The sequence below is a fragment of the Galeopterus variegatus genome, unplaced genomic scaffold (assembly GCF_000696425.1).
Source record: "Galeopterus variegatus unplaced genomic scaffold, G_variegatus-3.0.2 Scaffold1862, whole genome shotgun sequence".
NCBI lineage: Eukaryota > Metazoa > Chordata > Mammalia > Dermoptera > Cynocephalidae > Galeopterus > Galeopterus variegatus.
Window position 1 is genome coordinate 132,829 of NW_007727973.1, and position 17,869 is coordinate 150,697.

Consider the following 17,869-nt stretch of genomic DNA (forward strand, 5'->3'; position numbering starts at 1 on the left):
ATTCTTGCCATGTCCTGTCTCCACTAGACATTTCCTCAGTGGGGGTTCTCTGTGGGGGCCCTGACCCCACTTTTCTGCTCCAAATTGCTCCATAGATAACCTCCACAGCAGCTCCACCCCTGCAACAGGTCTCCGCCTGAGTCCCCGAACTTTTTCATACATATTCCGAAATCTAGGTGGAGGCTGCCACGCCTTCACTGCTCTCACATACTGCCGGCCTGCAAACTTAACACAACGTGAACACCACTACACCACTGAGGTTTTCAGTTTTTTTTCTTTAGAGGTACTGAAGCAGGATTGCTCCAGCCAAAGCAGCTGGGATGCAGGGAACAGTTTGCTGAGGGCAATGACACCTCAGGTCTGCCCTGCAGGACAACTCAGTTCTCCTAGGATGGGAGGGGCACTCTCCCAAACTTCTCAAATGCCCTCTGCACCTGTGATGGGTGGGGCACCCATCCAGACTTCTCAAATGTGTTTAGGGCTTTTTTCCCCATTGTCTTGGCTCTTAGCATCTGGCTGCCTCACCTCCAAGATAATGTCTAGCAAACAGTTTATCTGCTTCACGCTTGCGTTTTTCTCCTGCTCTCCACTTCTCTACTGCATGGCCAGGCTGCAAATTTTCCAACTCTTTATGCTCTGCTTCTCTTTTACATCCTGACTTTTGAATTACTTCAATCAGCTCACCTTATACTGGCCATTCATTCAGTCTCAGGCAGTTTTGAAGCATTCTCCCACATTCAAACAGCTGCATTCGCCCAGTCCCTCAAGGAGTGGCTTCCCTACCTCTGTGCACATCCGCAACCATTCTGCAGCTGCTGCCTCAGAGACAGGCCTGTAGTAATTAATGGAGACCAACTTTCCCACCTTTTCACCAAGCAAAAACATACTTGAAATTCTGCAGGGGCACCTGTCCTCGGGTCATCTGCCCATCTGCATGGGGCACTCTTTTCACGGGTTTTACGGCACCCAGCTGGCCATCAGGTTTAAGTGGCACTCTCTGAGCCTTTTGCCTTCAGACAAATGCAACATGCGTTTACTACATAGTCTCTAGAGCATGTTACACCATCCATCCTTAGGTCTCATAGCTGCAGCAGCTGAGCAGCCAGGGGCTCTCCCTGTCTCTACTGCTTTACTGTCTCCGTTTCTCATGCACAACAGGTCATGCCTGGAGACACACGGTCTCCCCAATTCACCACTGGGTTGGTCATCTTCCCTGGTGTGAGAGGCAGGAGTGGCCAGTCGCTACGTGTCATCCCCTAGGACATTTATCCGTGCTTCCAAGGACTCTGTTTTCTGCCACAAATGTCGATCAGTTTGCAGCAGAGTGAGCAGGAGCCAGGCTCCAGTCAGCAGAAAGGTGGCCACTGGGCACCACACGCTCAAGGATAGCCACATTTCCTCCCTATCCTAAGGGGTTTTGCATTGTAGTACCTGGTCTATGCTGCCTTGCAGTACAGTGTGCAGCAACCAGATCCCAGTCAATAGGAAGGTGGCCATAGGGCAGAGCATATTCACAAGTAGCCACATTTCCTCCTTCTTCCAAGGGCTTTCAGCTCCTGTACCTGCTCAGAATCCTGCCACCGACTACGCCAATTGTGGCGTAATCCTGCTGATGACGCCAATTTGTCTGGCTACCGCTAAGCTACTTTTAATGTCTTTAATTCTGTTGACACCGCCAATTATGGAGCTACTTATCCTATTTGTGACGCCAATTGTAAAGCTACTTGACCACAACTGTGCCAGTTGTGGTGCTCTTTTACCTGCTGGTAATCCTGCACCAACTGGGCTGATCGTCAAGCTAAAGCTGGGCTGGAGCCCACAGACCCCTCAAGCCCTTTCACAGACTGGGCCACAAACCCTTCACATGCCAGGCTGGGTCCTCAGACCCCTCACATGCCAGGCTAGGTCACCAGACCCCTTCATGCAGGTCTATGAGCTAGGTAACCAGCCAAAAGGTCCTTGGAGCCATAGGTTGGAAAGCATGGCTGCACAGAGTAGACACCCAAGGCAGAGGCCTGCCCGCCTGCTCCACTAAAACTCCTCTCTTCCCTTTCTCTCTCTCTCTCTGAAGAAAACAAGAATAGCAACAAAACTGAAAAGATACATTGGCGCACATGCGCACTAACTCCACCCCCACCCCCCACAGTGTTTACTGAACCACCCCTAACTGGCCCTGAGGCAAGGGGAGCCTGATTAAATTATTCTATTTTCCCAACACCATGTTTCCTCGGGAAAATGTGGCTATGTACAGACTCCTCATAGGAGTTCTGTGAGCTATTTCCACTTCATGTATGCAATACAGTTATTTAAGACATTTTCCCAACACCATGTTTCCTCGGGAAAATGTGGCTATGTACAAACTCCTCATAGGAGTTCTGTGAGCTATTTCCACTTCATGTATGCAATACAGTTATTTAAGACCTTTGCAGTTGTTAATCATAATTGATTACTAAAATATTAATTCGGCTTTATTTCAACACGATCAATAATCTCATTCTCCAGTTGTATAATATTTAAACATCCAGTGATAAGATCTGTGAAAGCAATATATATTATTCCTTGAGCGAGTAAATGTTTCTGAAAGTATAGGCCTGTTCTTGTGATCTCTTGATAGTTATTAAACATCCTAGGGTTATATTTCATTATTCACCCTTCTTTATTCATTTCTCTCCCTTTCTTCCACTTATCTTTGTGTCTTCATTCTTGCAGCTTGCATTCTGTCTTATCACTTATTTGATCTCTTTTTTAATATTGTGTTCATATTTCCTATATTCTCAAATCCTTGCACACAATTAAACCGATTTTATAATTCTTTAAACTTTTACACTCTTGATTAAGACAATTTCTCAAGAACTTATAAAGTCTGAGGGGTCTTCAAAAAGTTCATGAAAATATTCGTATTATTTTTTAATTCCCTCTTTTCCGTGTACTTTTTGAAATACCCTTGAACAGTGGTTACCTAAATGAAAACACATAAAAAAGTACAATTTTTATGACCTGTATTCAGTTCAAAATAAGTGGTACGTATTTTATTTTATAACCTGTAGGTATTTGGAGTGCAATTTTAAAAGGATTAGGTAAATGTGTGCTCAGAAATGCATATGCTTTTTAAAATAAGCAGTCATCATGTACTTGCAACTTAAGTGAAGCAATATTTAAAATTAACAAGATGGGTTTCAGTTGATTACAGTACCTTATCAATCTAGCCAAAGAATTCATAAGAACACCCAAAATTACTTGGCTGAACTTTGAAGGACACACAAAGACAACCCCAATACACACACACACACACACACACACACACCACACACACACACACACACACACATCCAGTAATGTTCACCAGTCTTCGTTGTATAGTAGCAACTCATTTGTGACAGTCAAATAACAAACAGGCCAGGTCTGTCGTATTTGCTTGTTCAGCCCACATCAAAATTGTCTCACAAATTACATTAGAAAGTTAAATCTCTACTTGTGTAGTGTTTTAAAATGCATGGGAACATTTTAAAATTAGGCATTTAAAATTGCCTTATTTTCCTCATACTTGACGATCATTAATAGTTACCTAAATATTAATGAGAAGGTTAATGATGTCACTTGCCTCTCCTAGTTATAAAGATATTGCTCCTCCATTTTTATCACTAAGGTTTATTGATACTTAGAAAAGCATAAGAAACTTGCCCAACATCACAAAAGGCCTGAAATCTAGAGATGCTAGGATTTGAGCTCAAGTCCTGTGACACTGCAGTCCTGTGCCCAACCACCATACAACAGAACCTATGTTCTTGACTCACACCGAGAGGTGAAACACTATGAAAACAATATCTTTACTCCACATTTAGAAGTGAGGTAGTTTGGGGATGGTTTATATTTTATTTAATGTATAAATAACTTGGAGTTTCTGGTTTATAAAATGGGGTTGGCCAGGGGACAATGATCTATAAGCTTCTCTGCCCAGCTACCATAAGCATGATTTAGTTTGACTTTTTCTCACTGCCAGCCGTTTCCTTATCCCTCTGCCTACCTGTCACTCATTACTGTGATAGAGACACAGGGAAGCATTATTTACATCAGACATGTCATTAGACATAAGTACATTGGCTGAGGGACTATTTGATCTTTTTGAGTAAATTCATTCAGGCTCACATTGTCTCTCTGCTTTTTCAATTTTTAATGAACTTCATCTTTTTATAGTTACTTTTCTGGAATAAATGCAAAATAACAAAAGTATGTAATGAAAAATACTAATAAAGCCATGATCATTTCAGACTGAATTTTGTAGTCTGTATTTCTAAGAAGAGATACCTAGAAAAATTGTCTGACCATGTATTTGATTTTCTTCCACCAAAGTTATATAGTCTTCATCTTCAGATTTCAGACAAGAATTTGTTTATTTGCCATCATTTAAAAATAAATTATAAAATAGTTATGCTTTTATACTATAAATTTTTTAATAAATTAAAAATTTAGAACACAATAAAAATAGCATACATAACTGCCCAACAAATTTTCCAATATTTTGTCATGTTTTCTTCCGGTCTTTTTATCTTTTCATCTGAATTCTACATACATTGTTCCTTACTATATATAACACGTTATATCCTGCTAGACATTATACCACAAATAAGTGTCATTATTATGTATCTCCATAATAATCTACAGAGTAGTTGGATAATAATATTCTTAACTCTTCATCATCCATTAAACATTTAAATTAACAGTTTTTTACTGCTGCCACTGATCTTGTGAAAAACACCTTGGGCTATATAGCTTTGGCCTGTCTCCTGGGTAGTGAATTACTTGGACAAAAACTCTGTACATTTTTTGAGTTAGTAGCCTATTTTACCACATGATTTTTCCAACGCATTGTATAGTTTAGAATGGCAGCATTGAGTGACATTTTTACAACATTGCTGCCAACATCCCTATATATATTTACATAAGAGTTTTTTCAAAATATGTTCACGATTTTAAACAGTGAAAAAGGGTACCTTCTCATGTCCTTTTTGTGCTTCCTACTTTAAAATATTAGAGTGAAGAAGGAGCCCCACAGGAAGGAATTCTGGAAGATATGCCCGTGGATCCTGACAATGAAGCTTATGAAATGCCTTCCGAGGTAAAAGTTTATACACATAAAACTCTAAAAATAAATCTTAGGAATTCCTGGGCAAAGATGGCTTCACTAGTGAATTCTTCTGAACATTTAAAGAACAAAAATACCAATTAATTCCTATTAATAACAATTAATGACTCTTACAAAAAATAGGAGAGAGAATTTCCCAACTAATTCTAGGAGACCACTGTTCCCCTAATATCAAAACCAAACAAAGGTATCAAAAGAAGAGAAAATGTATTACTGCTCCATTAAAAAGAGTGTTGTAGTGATGTGTTATTCTTCATGCATTAAAAGTCATGTTGATAATAATTCCATTTATAGAAATTGAGATTAAATTGTGTGTCTAATAAGATTTTATCAATATCTTTAGCTCTCTTTATGCAAGGCACAATGCTAAACACTACAGAAAATGCAAAGAAGAGTAATTGATAGTACCAGGATACAAGGAATTTGCACACTAGTAGGTTTTATATTTAAAAAAATAAAAATTCATTTCTTCATTTATTCATCATGATTCCTTTAACAAATATTATTGACTGTGCTCTACATACCAGCCATCACAGGGGCAAAATTATACAAGACACACTGAAAGGTGTAACATTTTAAAAGACCTGCTTAGATCAATCAGAAGTTTTATTGAGGTGGTGTTGATCTGGATGGAAGAGGATAGGAGATATGATAGGTTAAAATAAAGGGAGGACATTCTAGCACAAGAGCATATCAGAAGCAAAGGTAGGTATGTCTGAAAATGCATGTAGATATGTCTGAGGAACAGTGAGGAATTACGATTCAAGCTTAGGGAAGAGAGAGATAGCAATAGATTAAGGTTGCTGAGATGGGTCAAAGACAAGTTGTAGAGCACCAGCACAACTTTGCCATTTAACTTTGTACTTTACTCAGGAAGCAGCTTGGGTTGTTGAAGGTATTCCTGATATTATTAGAGTTGTTCTTTTGGAGGACTTATCTGACTCCTTTAGTTCAGGCCATTAATATTTTTATTGTGGATGTTATCCAGATACTGTATTGGGGGCTTGGGCTTTGGAATAAAAGCAATAATGAAAGTCATGGATGAAGGTGAAATATCCAATTGGGAGAGTGAAAGGAGAGAAAATGTATCTTGCCTTTAAATGTCTTAATTTCCTTCTAAGAATTAGAGCATCGTAGTCCTGGAAGAGGCTTTATAGGCCCCTTGATTTGGTTCTCACATTTTACAGTTGAAGAAACTGAGAGTCAGGAAGGCCAGTGTGTCCTACAGAATTAGATCATGTGATTGTTAAATGGCATATCTGGAAGTAGAACTCAGATACCCTAACTCTGACTAGGACACTATCATAATTCACATTTATATCTGATAGGTAAGACAAAACTATCAAAAATAAGAGTAGGTCTGCTTGTAGCAGAATAGTTCCAGAATTGTTGTGAATTTTACTCAAAGTATCAAGCAATGTCCTATCTCATTTTCTCTATATCCTTGATTGATGATCACTTATACTAACAATGTATGTTGTCTTTTTGATTTTCCTAATGTTAGGAAGGGTATCAAGACTATGAACCTGAAGCCTAAGAAATACTTTTGCTCCCAGTTTCTTGAGATCTGCTGACAGACGTTCCATGCTGTACAAGTGCTCAGTCCCAGTGTGCCCAGTCATGACATTTTCTCAAAGTTTGCAGTGTATTTTGAAGTCTTCCATCAGCAGTGATTGATGTATCTGTACCTTCCCCCACTCAGCATTTCGGTGCTTCCCTCTCACTGAAGTGAATATATGATAGCAGGATCCTTGTGTACTGTGGATATTGTGGCTTCAAATCCAAAATGCTAAAACAAATTAAAACACCTAAGTGACTACCACTTATTTCTAAACCTTCACTATTTTTTTGTTGCTGTTGATAAGTTGTGAATGATTTATTATCATATATAATATAAGATTTGTAGGTGTCTTTTAATGATTCTGTCTAAGAATAATGATGTATTGTGAAATTTGTTAATATATACAATACTTAAAAACGTGAGCATGAAGCTATGCACCTATAAATATTAATTATGAAATTTTACTGTTTTGTGATGTGTTTTATTAACTTGTGTTTGTACATAAATGGTGAAAAAATAAAATGCTATCTCATTACAAAAATATTTTATTTTTTTCCCATCTATTTATTTATTTAATAACAAAATCATGCTTATAAACAATATCAGATGAGACCTGACACAGTGAACTTAAATATAAAGTTCTTAACAGCTGTTAAAAGAAGGAGAAATTTTAAAGGCATTAGAGGAGATGGAACATTAACCCTACACTTTGGGAATGTGCAAAGGTTTTTCTCTTTAGGGAAGATCCATTAACTCCTTATGGGTGCTGACGATGAAAAACCCTATATAAATTATTTGAAAAATTATTCAATTTATCTTTTTAATTATTCAGGAGAAAATGGCATAGTCACTTTTAAAAGTCACTAGTAGAAAGTATAATTTCAAGAAAGAATATTCTAGATGTGTTAACAGCGTACATGCAATCATGAGTAATTTGATGTATATTGGGCATTGGCAAGGAGAAAGGAGGAATGAGTGACTATAAGGATGGTCACCATAGAAACTTCCTTTTTAATCTAATTAGAAAGAGACTACTATAGAGTGTTAAGCTGCTTGTGTAATTTTACACTAGAGTGTAGTGGTAAGTCTCTTGTTTTAAGTTATGTTTAAGCCAGTAAAGGATTCATTACTGAACAGTATATTTCAAGGTGGGTTAGAGAATGGTGGTTAGGGTATGTTAAATCTACCTAGAACACCATATTTTAAAAAATAAAAAGTATTAGCATTAAAATAAAAAAATAGAGAACGGAATTAGTAGATTGACAGCAGTGATTGAGAACAGTTTAAGGTTAGAAAAGTTGTGAACATGAACTTAATGATTTACACGGGTAGAAATTCTACTCTGAAGTGTTCCTTCCCTTAACAGTTATCTGACAGTTATTTGTGAGCAGAGAATTACTTTGTACGTCCTAATAGTTTATTTTGCACCAAGCACTTAGAAAGTTTTATAAGTCACACAAGCCTTTTCAGGAAGCTGTGTCACATTCGCTCCTGAGATATTTGCCTGACAAGTGGCCTGAGGAGTAGTAGTCTGGTCCTAGGTTTATTTCACAGGTGTACATTCCCCCAAGTCTAAGCTATTCAGCCTCCCTAAGGAGATTCAGAACAACAGTTCGTGGTGGGCTTTGGCACATAGTTGGCAGCAGAACAGGCTAATGCGTGGCCTGGCATTCCAAGCTGGATCTTTTAAAAAATCTTTCCACCAGCATGAGATGCAAATATATTTCCTCATCCTTCTGGCTCATCCAGTAAGTAGCTATTTGTGACATAATAAAAAAATATATATATTTGGTTTTGGCCTCCAGTTTCTGGCAAAGAGTTCCTAAAACTCTTGTAATCTCCTAAGCAATAGGGGTGCTAGGGTCATATTTTATTCTAATATTTGGTCTCTGATCCTGGGTTCATGACACAGGGCTTCTAAATCTCTTGGAATGTCCCGAGTGATAGAAGAGCTGTTCTAATGAGGTGACTCTTGGAGGGCTGCTGAATAGAGGCTGGTCTCCACAAAGGCTAAGCTGTGATATGAAGATTCAAACTTTCAGCCCTAACCTCCATCCTCCAGGGAGGGGAGGGAAGAGGAGTTGGAGACTGAGTTAACAATCAATTATACTTATAGGGGTAAAGCCTCCATAAAAATCCCTAAAAGACAGCGTTCAGAGAGCTTAGGAGTAGGTGAAAACTTGGAGGTGCTGGGACGGGGCACCGGAGAGGACATGGATGCTCTGCACCCCTCCTCATACCTTGCCCTAGGCATCTCTTCCATCTGCCTGTTCCTGAGTTATATCCTTTTATAATAGACTGGGAATCTAGAGCTTTCCTGAGTTCTGTGAGCCACTCTAGTAAATTATCACACCTGACGAGAGGGTGGTGGAAACCTCAAATGTGTAGCCAAGCCAGACGGAAGTTGTGAGTAACCTGGGAATTCACCACTTGCGATTGGCACCTTAAGTGGAGGTAGTCTTGTAGGACCAAGCTCTCACCTGTGGATCTACACTAACACCAGGGAGATAGTGTCAGATTTGAATTATAGGACACCCAACTGGTGTCTGCAGAGAACTAGAGAATTGCTTGATGTGGGAAAAAAGAACCCACATATCTGGTGTCAGAAGTGAAGCATTCTGGAAATAGTGTTGTGAGTGAGAATACAGAAGGAGAAACAATTGGTTTTTCCTTTTTACTACTGGATTACACACACACACACACACACACACACACACACACACACACACACACCCCTCAAAGACAACCATTAATTCTCACAGATAGTGAGATAGTAAATCCACACTAAGGAAGAAAAACCCGTTTTTCTAACTGCAACGTTGACAGACTGCCTCTGTCCAGCACACTAACAGCACGCTGTGCTTTCATCTGGGATGAGTTCATCCCACTTTGTTCTTTCTGCCTCAGGCAGGGCAGGAGTGCAACAGGACTCGTGTTTTCATGTGAGCTCAGTCCTGGAATTGGATACACTTTTGTAAAAAATTATTGTGTGTCAAATATAGATGATTTATCGATATTAAGTCATTTAATTGTCAAAACAACCCTGAGAGGTTTTGAGACAGTATAGGAAGAGGACTCGGCCCCTTGACTTGGCTCCTCACCCCTAGCCACAAAGAATCCAGCACATCCAGCTAAGCTATTTTCACAAACTAAGATAAGCAACTTTTTTAACGACAAACTTACTCCAGGCAGCTAGCCTGACTCCCACATGAGCACAAAGCTTCAAGGTGACGGCTACAACAACCCTCCTGGGATGGGTAGTGAGCAACACCAGCGCCATCTTGGACCTACTGAGCAGGCACAAGGATTGAAGCCCTAATTAAGCATGAGCCCATGACACAGCCAGGAAGAATAGGATGGATCACTTCCAGAGGCACAGAACCCCTTGCCCTATAAAAGACTCTGAATGGCTCCCTTCAGGGAGCTCCCTTCCATGCTGTCTCCCTCGTGCTTGAGCATAAGACCTAAAAAACCTTTGCCTGCGACATCTGTTAGTTTCTGTTGTATAGAGAGCCCAAAGGCCCTGAACAGTTTCTTTATTATTCTAATTTTATGCATGAACAAACGGAGACACCTATAGGCTAAGCAACTTTCTTAAGGCCACACAGCTAGTTAGTGGCAGAGCCAGGGGTCCTAATCAATATACCACCATAGTCTGTGCTCACAGTCCCTAGGCCACATTGTCTCTCAGAGGGAGGACATACAATTATGTAAGAGAACCTTCCAGAGGTCTCGGGAATGGAGTAGTAGCCTCAGTTTTCTAGATATAATTAGTAGAATATTTCTATTTTTCTTCAAGTGTCTATGTCTGGTATACTGATGCTTACATATATGGAGAAATATTTCTAATTCTAGGAGAAATTAGCCAACCCCTGATAGATATTTCCTTGTAATTAAACTATGCATATTCTGATGATGGAACTAAGTTATTTATTTCCAGTAGGAAAAAAAAAAGTTTGATATGATAAGAGCAGTCTACAGCAATGCAGGCAGTTTCCTTGTTGAATCATGGATACTTGGCTTCTGTCAAATGGCCAAAGAAAAATATAAATTAAGGTAAAATTAGGATTTTCAAAGATATATATTTAGTAATGGAATGACTGAATTTATAAATGAATTAAGCAGAAAGGGGCATGAATTAAGAATTTGCATTTGTAAATAATATTAGCACCTTAATATTTTATGATGAGCTTTGACTTTCTAGGTGTATTTTTTGATACAGTAATGCTATATTTTATTTGAGTAAGCCTAAAACTGAAGAACCCAAAATGTAATAGAGTAGATACAACAGTAAAACTATTTCTAAATATAATTTTAGTCTCAATATTTCTTATACAATTATCTAAGATTTCCTTTAATGTTTCTTTGCTGTTATTACAGTATCTTTAATTATTTTAAATCCTATATTGGAAGGAGTTAAACATATTCCTTAAAAATCTATAGTTTGAGCCTCTAGTAGGTTTTGCTAATATAGTTCTAAAATCAGCTAGAATTACATGGGGGATTTCCAAATATTGATCCTACAACTACAGGTTAACGTACTGGGATGGCTTCTCTTACGAACTTGATGAACATGTATCCTCAGATTCCCTCAAAGGTCAGTGACCAAAAATTCCCACTGTTTCTATGGCAACACAGCAAGATACGGTGCCTTGGAAATATGCTGCATTTTAATTAGGTTCTTCTAGGGCTTCCTAACTGTCTTTTGCAGGTAAACTAAATACCAGGTTGCCTTATATCTTGCAGTGAGATGAAAGCTAACCTGTGTCTGTAAATGTCAAAGCTAAGCTGGGCTCCAGTAAAGTCAAACCTAAACAAATATAATAGCAGTCTATGTATTTATCTTAGAAAAGAATACAATACTCTTTTTTTTAAATTTGTCAATATACAGTGTAGTTGATTTTCATGTCCCTTTACCAATTCCTCTTTCCTTCCTCCCTCTTTCCCTACCCCCCATCAACAGCATATCTGTTCACCTGTCTTAAAAAGTTCAAGGAATTGTTGTGATTGTTGTGTCTTTTTTTATCCCCCCCCCATTTACTTGTTAGTATATTTATTTGTTTATTTTTATTAGCTCTCACAAACAAGTGAGAATATGCAGTATTTCTTTCTGTGCCTAGCTTATTTCATTTAATATAATTTTCTTTAAGTCCATCCATGTTGCTGCGAATGGTAATATTTCATTTTTTTTTATAGCAAAGTAGTATTCCATTGTGCAGATATACAACATTTTCCTTATCTACTCATCTGATGATGGACATTCAGGCTGGTTCCAACTCTTGGCTATCGTGAATAGCACTGCAATAAACATGGGAGTACAGGTATTCCTTCGACATGATGATTCTTTCCATTCCTCTGGGTATATTTCCAGCAGTGGGTTAGCTGGGTCTTATGGTAGATCTATCTGTAATTGTTTGAGGAACCTCCATACCATTTTCCATAAAGGCTGCACCATTTTTCAGTCCCACCAACAGGGGGGTACCCTTTTCTCCACATCCTTACCAACATTTGTCATTCTCACTCTTTTGGATATTAGCCATCCTAACTGGAGTGAGATGGTATCTCAAACTGGTTTTGATTTGCATTTCCCGAATGCTGAGTGATGTTGAGCATTTTTTCATGTGTCTGTTGGCCATTTGTATGTCTTCATTTGAGAAATGCCTATTCAGTTCCTTTGCCCATTTTTTAACTGCGTTACTTGTTTTTTTGCTGTTAAGTTGTTTGAGTTCCTTGTATATTCTGGATATTAATCCTTTGCCAGATGTATATTTTGCAAAATTTTCTCACACTCTGTTGGTAGTCTTTTCACTCTGTTAATTGTTTCTTTTGCTGTGCAGAAGCTTTTTAGTTTGATATAATCCCATTTGTTTATTTTTCCTTTGGTTGCCTGTACTTTTCAATAATAACTCAATATAAAATAATTAAATTTCCTGCTCAAAAGACACAGACTGACTGATTGGGTTAAAAAGATGGACCCAACAATATGCTGCCTTCAACAGATTCACCTCACCTGTAAAGACACACACAGACTAAGACTGAAAGGATGGAAAAAGATATACCATGCAAATAGAAATGAAAACGGGCTGGAGTAGCTATTCTCATATCAGATAAAATAGACTTTAAACCAACAACCATAAAAAAAGATAAAGAAGGACACTATATAATGATAAAAGGATCTGTCCAACAAGAAGACATAATAATCATAAATATATATGCACCCAACATCAGAGCAGCCAAATTTATAAAGCAGACATTATTAGACCTAAAGAAAGAGATACACACTAATACTGTAATAGTTGGAGACCTGAACACCTCACTCTCAATATTGGACAGATCATCTAGGCAAAGAATCAGCAAAGAAACACAAGATTTAAACAACACTTTAGACCAATTGGACTTGGCAGGTATCTAGAGAACATTTCATCCAACAACCTCAGAATATTCATTCTTCTCATGAGCACATGGAACATTTTCCAGGATAGACCACATGTTAGGTCACAAATCAAGTCTCAACAAATTCAAAAAATTGGAATTATTCCATGTATTTTCTTAGTCCTCAATGGATTAAAACTAGAAAACAATAACAAACAAAACTCTGGAAATTATACAAATACATGGAAATTAAACAGCATTCTACTTAATGACATACAGGTCCAGAATAAATTAAACAGGAAATCAAAAAATTTATTGAGACTAATGAAAATAATCACACATCATACCAAAACATGTGGGATACTGCAAAAGCAGTACTAAGGGGGAAATTTATCACATTAACTGCTTACTTCAGAAGAATGGAAAGATGGCAAGTAAACAACCTAACACTTCACCTTAAAGAACTAGAAAAACAAGAACAATCCCAACCCAAAGTTAGTAGACAGAAAGAAGTGATTAAGATCAGAGCAGAACTAAATGAAATAGAAACCCAAAAAATGAAACAAAGATCGATGAAACAAAAATTTGGTTTTTTGAGAAGATAAATAAAATTAACAAGCCATTAGCAAGGCTAACTAAAAAAAAAGAAGAGAGAAGACCCAGATAACAAAAATTAGAAATGAAGAAGGTGATATTACAACTGATACCTCAGGAATACAAGGAATCACTAGAGACTACTATAAACAACTATACTTCAAGAAATTTGAAAATCTGGAGGAAACGGATAAATTTCTGGACACACACAAACTACCAAGACTGAGCCAAGAAGATGCAGAAAATCTGAACAGATCAAGAACAATCAAAGAGATTGAAGCTGTTATCAGAAGTCTCCCTATGAAACTCTTTATCAAGGTATCCTTGCCCAACGAGCCTGGAAGAAGTAGTGGTGAAGATCCTGGACTCGTAGACTATGTAGGTTTGACTCCAAGTTTTGTCACTTACTACCCGTGTTACTTTGAGTAAGCTACTTAATGTCTCATGCCTTTGTTTCCTTATCTGTAAAAATGCAGATGATAACAGCACCTCATAGCATTGTTGTATGGATTGAATGAGATAATGTAAGTAGATTTCTTAGAACTGTGCCTGGCCTTCAGTAAGTGATCAATGAGTCAATGTTGCTATTAGTAGTTGTAGTACTAGTAGTAGTAGCAGTAGTAGAGTATGTTGTATTTTTAAAGGTAGATAAGAACAAATCTTTAAAATGTTCAGATACATTTGTTCATATCTTCTCTTAACAGAAAACAATAATTAAATTGGAGTGATAGTGGAGACACTTTAGAGACTAGAGACAGAGGCTATTTACTAATAGCTATGGGAGCATTTTAATAGTTTAAAAACTAATAAGGCTATATTTGTGTGTATTTAGTGGAATATCACTTAGCACAAAAAAAAAAAAAAAAATGAGAGAGCATAACTTACTAAAGAGTGAATATGTACCAAATCTATAAACACTATCTTTATGGAACACATCTATTTTTAGACTCAGCTATACTCATGAAGCCACATATATTCTCATCCAAGTGAGATTGTTTGATGTGTGTGTGTATAGTATATCCATATATTCACAGATTATGTTTCTGATCACACAGAAAAAAAGGAAAAAGGACAAGCATATATAAGTAAACTCACTGATTAAAACAAATTATTATCAACTACAAGGGAAAGAACCAGCCACTTGAACCTCCATCCATTTCCCAAATCTCATTCATTTCCCACTATCTTTCTCCATTTGGTTAAATCTCATTTTTGACCCAAAAGGAGGTAATGTCCAACAACTTTGACATTACACTAGAAACAACAGAGATACCAGCAATTTACAATGTTTCCAGGAAAAGTTTTGTTTGTTTTCTCTTTATTTTTGGTGAGTCCCCGGGAATCAGGATCAAAAAAGAGTACATGAGCTGGTGAGATGCTTGCTGTGGTCACGCTGTCAATCAGTAAGACGAGGCACACTTGTCTTTTTACCCTCTGGACACTTTGTCGTAGCCTAGGGAGCTAAGTTAAAGTAGCAGAAAATTATTATTTAAAATACTATATTTCCTAACAAAGAGTAAGTCTTGTAAAAATAACCAAAGACAAAATACAGACAGATGAACATCTAGAACACACGACGTACTTACTGTATAAGGTCTCCCCCAAATCTCTATGGAAATAGCTACAGTGCGTCCTCCAAATGTGTGTGATTCAGCAGGACTGACTCCTGCTGTTGAAGATGGAGTGCCATGATGAATGATGAGAAATTTGGCTGGTCTTGGCAAACTTCCCTGGCATTAGGCCTTGGGCACTCTTAGTGGCTTGTGCCATGCTTTCAGGTAGGCCATTTGCCTGAGAATGACAAGCAAAAGGGGAATAGCTAAGATAATGAACATTTCTGCAATTTTCTTAATCTCAATTAAACTAGAAGACATAATCTAGAGCAATTGTAAATTATGTATTTTTAAATAACTATTTCTGAGCTCTGATTATCACAGCAGTGTTTGGAGGTGAAATACTGGTGGATACTTAGTGCCATTCTGAAAACCAGTGTAGCACAGCCCAAAGTCAGGTCTACGAGCAGCTCTGTAAGTCAACATTATGGAGTTCTGATGGCTGTTTTGTCACTGCCCATGGTGAGAATAAACATTCAAATGCTAGCCTCTGCCAGTTTTTTGCTATCAGACCTAGATCCTGGCCATGAGACATAGCTTTTAGTCATCATTTTCACACCAATAATTTCTGTATGTGCTAGAAACAGTTTGCTCAAAGTAATTCTTTCTGGAATAGCAATGATTTCCACATAATAAGGCCCTTTTTATAGATGATAACTCCCATTGACAGTGTGTAATTGACTTGAATTCCTCAAATAGTTTCTTTCCTGACAACCCTCCCTGTCCTACTCCCACACACGCCCATTACTAGCTCAAGACAGACCAATCTGTCATCTTGCATATTTAACTATGGATTGTGTTCAATATGAAAATATTGATGTCTGATCTTTAACACATAGGACTGGCCTGTTAGCTCAGTTGTCCAGAGCATGGTGTTACAACACCAAGGTCAAGGGTTCATATCCCTGTACCAGCCATCCACCAAAAACAAACAAACAAACAACAACGCTTAATATCTGTATAATGCTTCTGACTTCTGAAGGCATTTTTTGTTTATATCCAACTTATCTCCAACTTAGACCAGCCTTACAATAGAACAAACAAGAAAACCAGCAAACAGACAAAAAAAACTTTACATTGAACTATAAAATAAAGATGGAATTTAAAAACAGTATATGAGAAATTATTTATAGATAGTGGAGAAATAAGACTACTGAGAATATGGCATGGAATATAATACATTTAGACCCTATATTTAGATCTAAGTTTCTTGGTGGCCAAAGCTGTATGAAAAACACAAAGATTATACAGTTTTCCATGTCTGTAGGAATAAGACATTTTGTTATTGTTTCCATTTGTGGTCATTATTATTATTTTGGAGAGAGGCAGAGGAGCCATTTAAATTCTTCCTATTTTTATATCCAGTAGAAACTTATTAACAAACATAACACAGTAAAATGGCACCCTTTCTAATCATAAGTCCCTCCAGACAAAGACTATTTATAACCAGGATCTTTCTTGAGGAAGAAGTAGTGAGAGTCCCAGGCCATCCTAACCATAGAGGATCTGAGCAAACTGCACTGTCATCCCTTTTAGTACAGACCCACATTTACGGCAGAATAGACAGGGACAGATATTTCAGTTTGTCAGTATTTTTAGGTTTCTAGAATTAGGTAACCAAAGTCCCAAGTGCTGCCTACTCAGTGAAAAAACTAAAAGCATTGCTTTTCCTTAAGGAAAAGGTCCAGTGGAATGATCTGTACAAATTTTACAATTTTACAGGTATCTCACAACACGTTCAGATACTTGTAGTGCAAAACATGTTGCCAAGAAAAACATTTCGAAATTTGCTCATCCATGGGAAGGAAATGCTGGGAAAAAGTCTAGATATAGAGCATAGGGGGAAAACCACCCAACACACGACAATGCAGCAAAGATGCAACAAGAAGTAGCCAGAAGCATGCAGGTGAAGCAGCACTAAGAATACAGAAATAAATGCTATCTACCCAAGCAGGATCAGGAGAGTCTGACAGCAGTCAGCTGCACTACCCCCACTGTAAGCCAGGGGTTCAGCAGTGGGATTCTGGAACCCTCGGTGAATTGGCCAGACCAGGGTCAGGCTATAGACCAGAAGACCGGGGTTCTGAAGAAATTAACAATTAGCTCTACTTAAAATGCCTTATCACCATATCAACTAAGGTAGCCCAAAATGTCAGCCTTGACTCACAGGCATTTGGCAAAATAATAAGCAAAGCTCTTACCATGTTCTTGATACTTCAAGAAATTGTAATTTTTTAAGAAGAATTGGTATTGCTGTTGAGAATTTTGTTCAGAACCAAATCTTTTCATACATACATTAGGCCCAGGTTAAGGAGAAATATGAAAAAAGCTATTTTGCCATGTACCTGGGCCTCACATTCTCTAAGATGAAATGCACACTTTAGTTCACTCTCTGTTTTGTTTTCTTTCAGAAAAAAATCAAAACCCCTTAACACACAAATTCCAGGAAGCAAATTGATTGGCATTGTGTATTCTGAGAATTCTCAAAGCACACATTTGAAAATGTTTAGGTTTCTAGGGAGAATCTTGGCTGAATTTATGTTGCCCATGGCTATCTAGTTAGTTTTCTTTATGTCTAACCTTTTA

General features: G+C 37.8%; 1 protein-coding gene across 3 annotated transcripts in view; it reads left to right on the forward strand.

Moving 5' to 3' along the window:
* Positions 1–7,247, forward strand: part of SNCA (synuclein, alpha (non A4 component of amyloid precursor)) — a 113,040-nt gene extending 105,793 nt beyond the window's left edge. For all 3 annotated transcript variants that reach the window (XM_008579354.1, XM_008579353.1, XM_008579352.1), the window contains exons 5-6: positions 5,033–5,116; positions 6,648–7,247. In XM_008579354.1, the coding sequence (XP_008577576.1) occupies positions 5,033–5,116; positions 6,648–6,680 (117 nt within the window). In that variant the 3' untranslated portion in view covers positions 6,681–7,247. The remainder of the gene's footprint in view (positions 1–5,032; positions 5,117–6,647) is intronic.
* Positions 7,248–17,869: the final 10,622 nt, after the last annotated feature.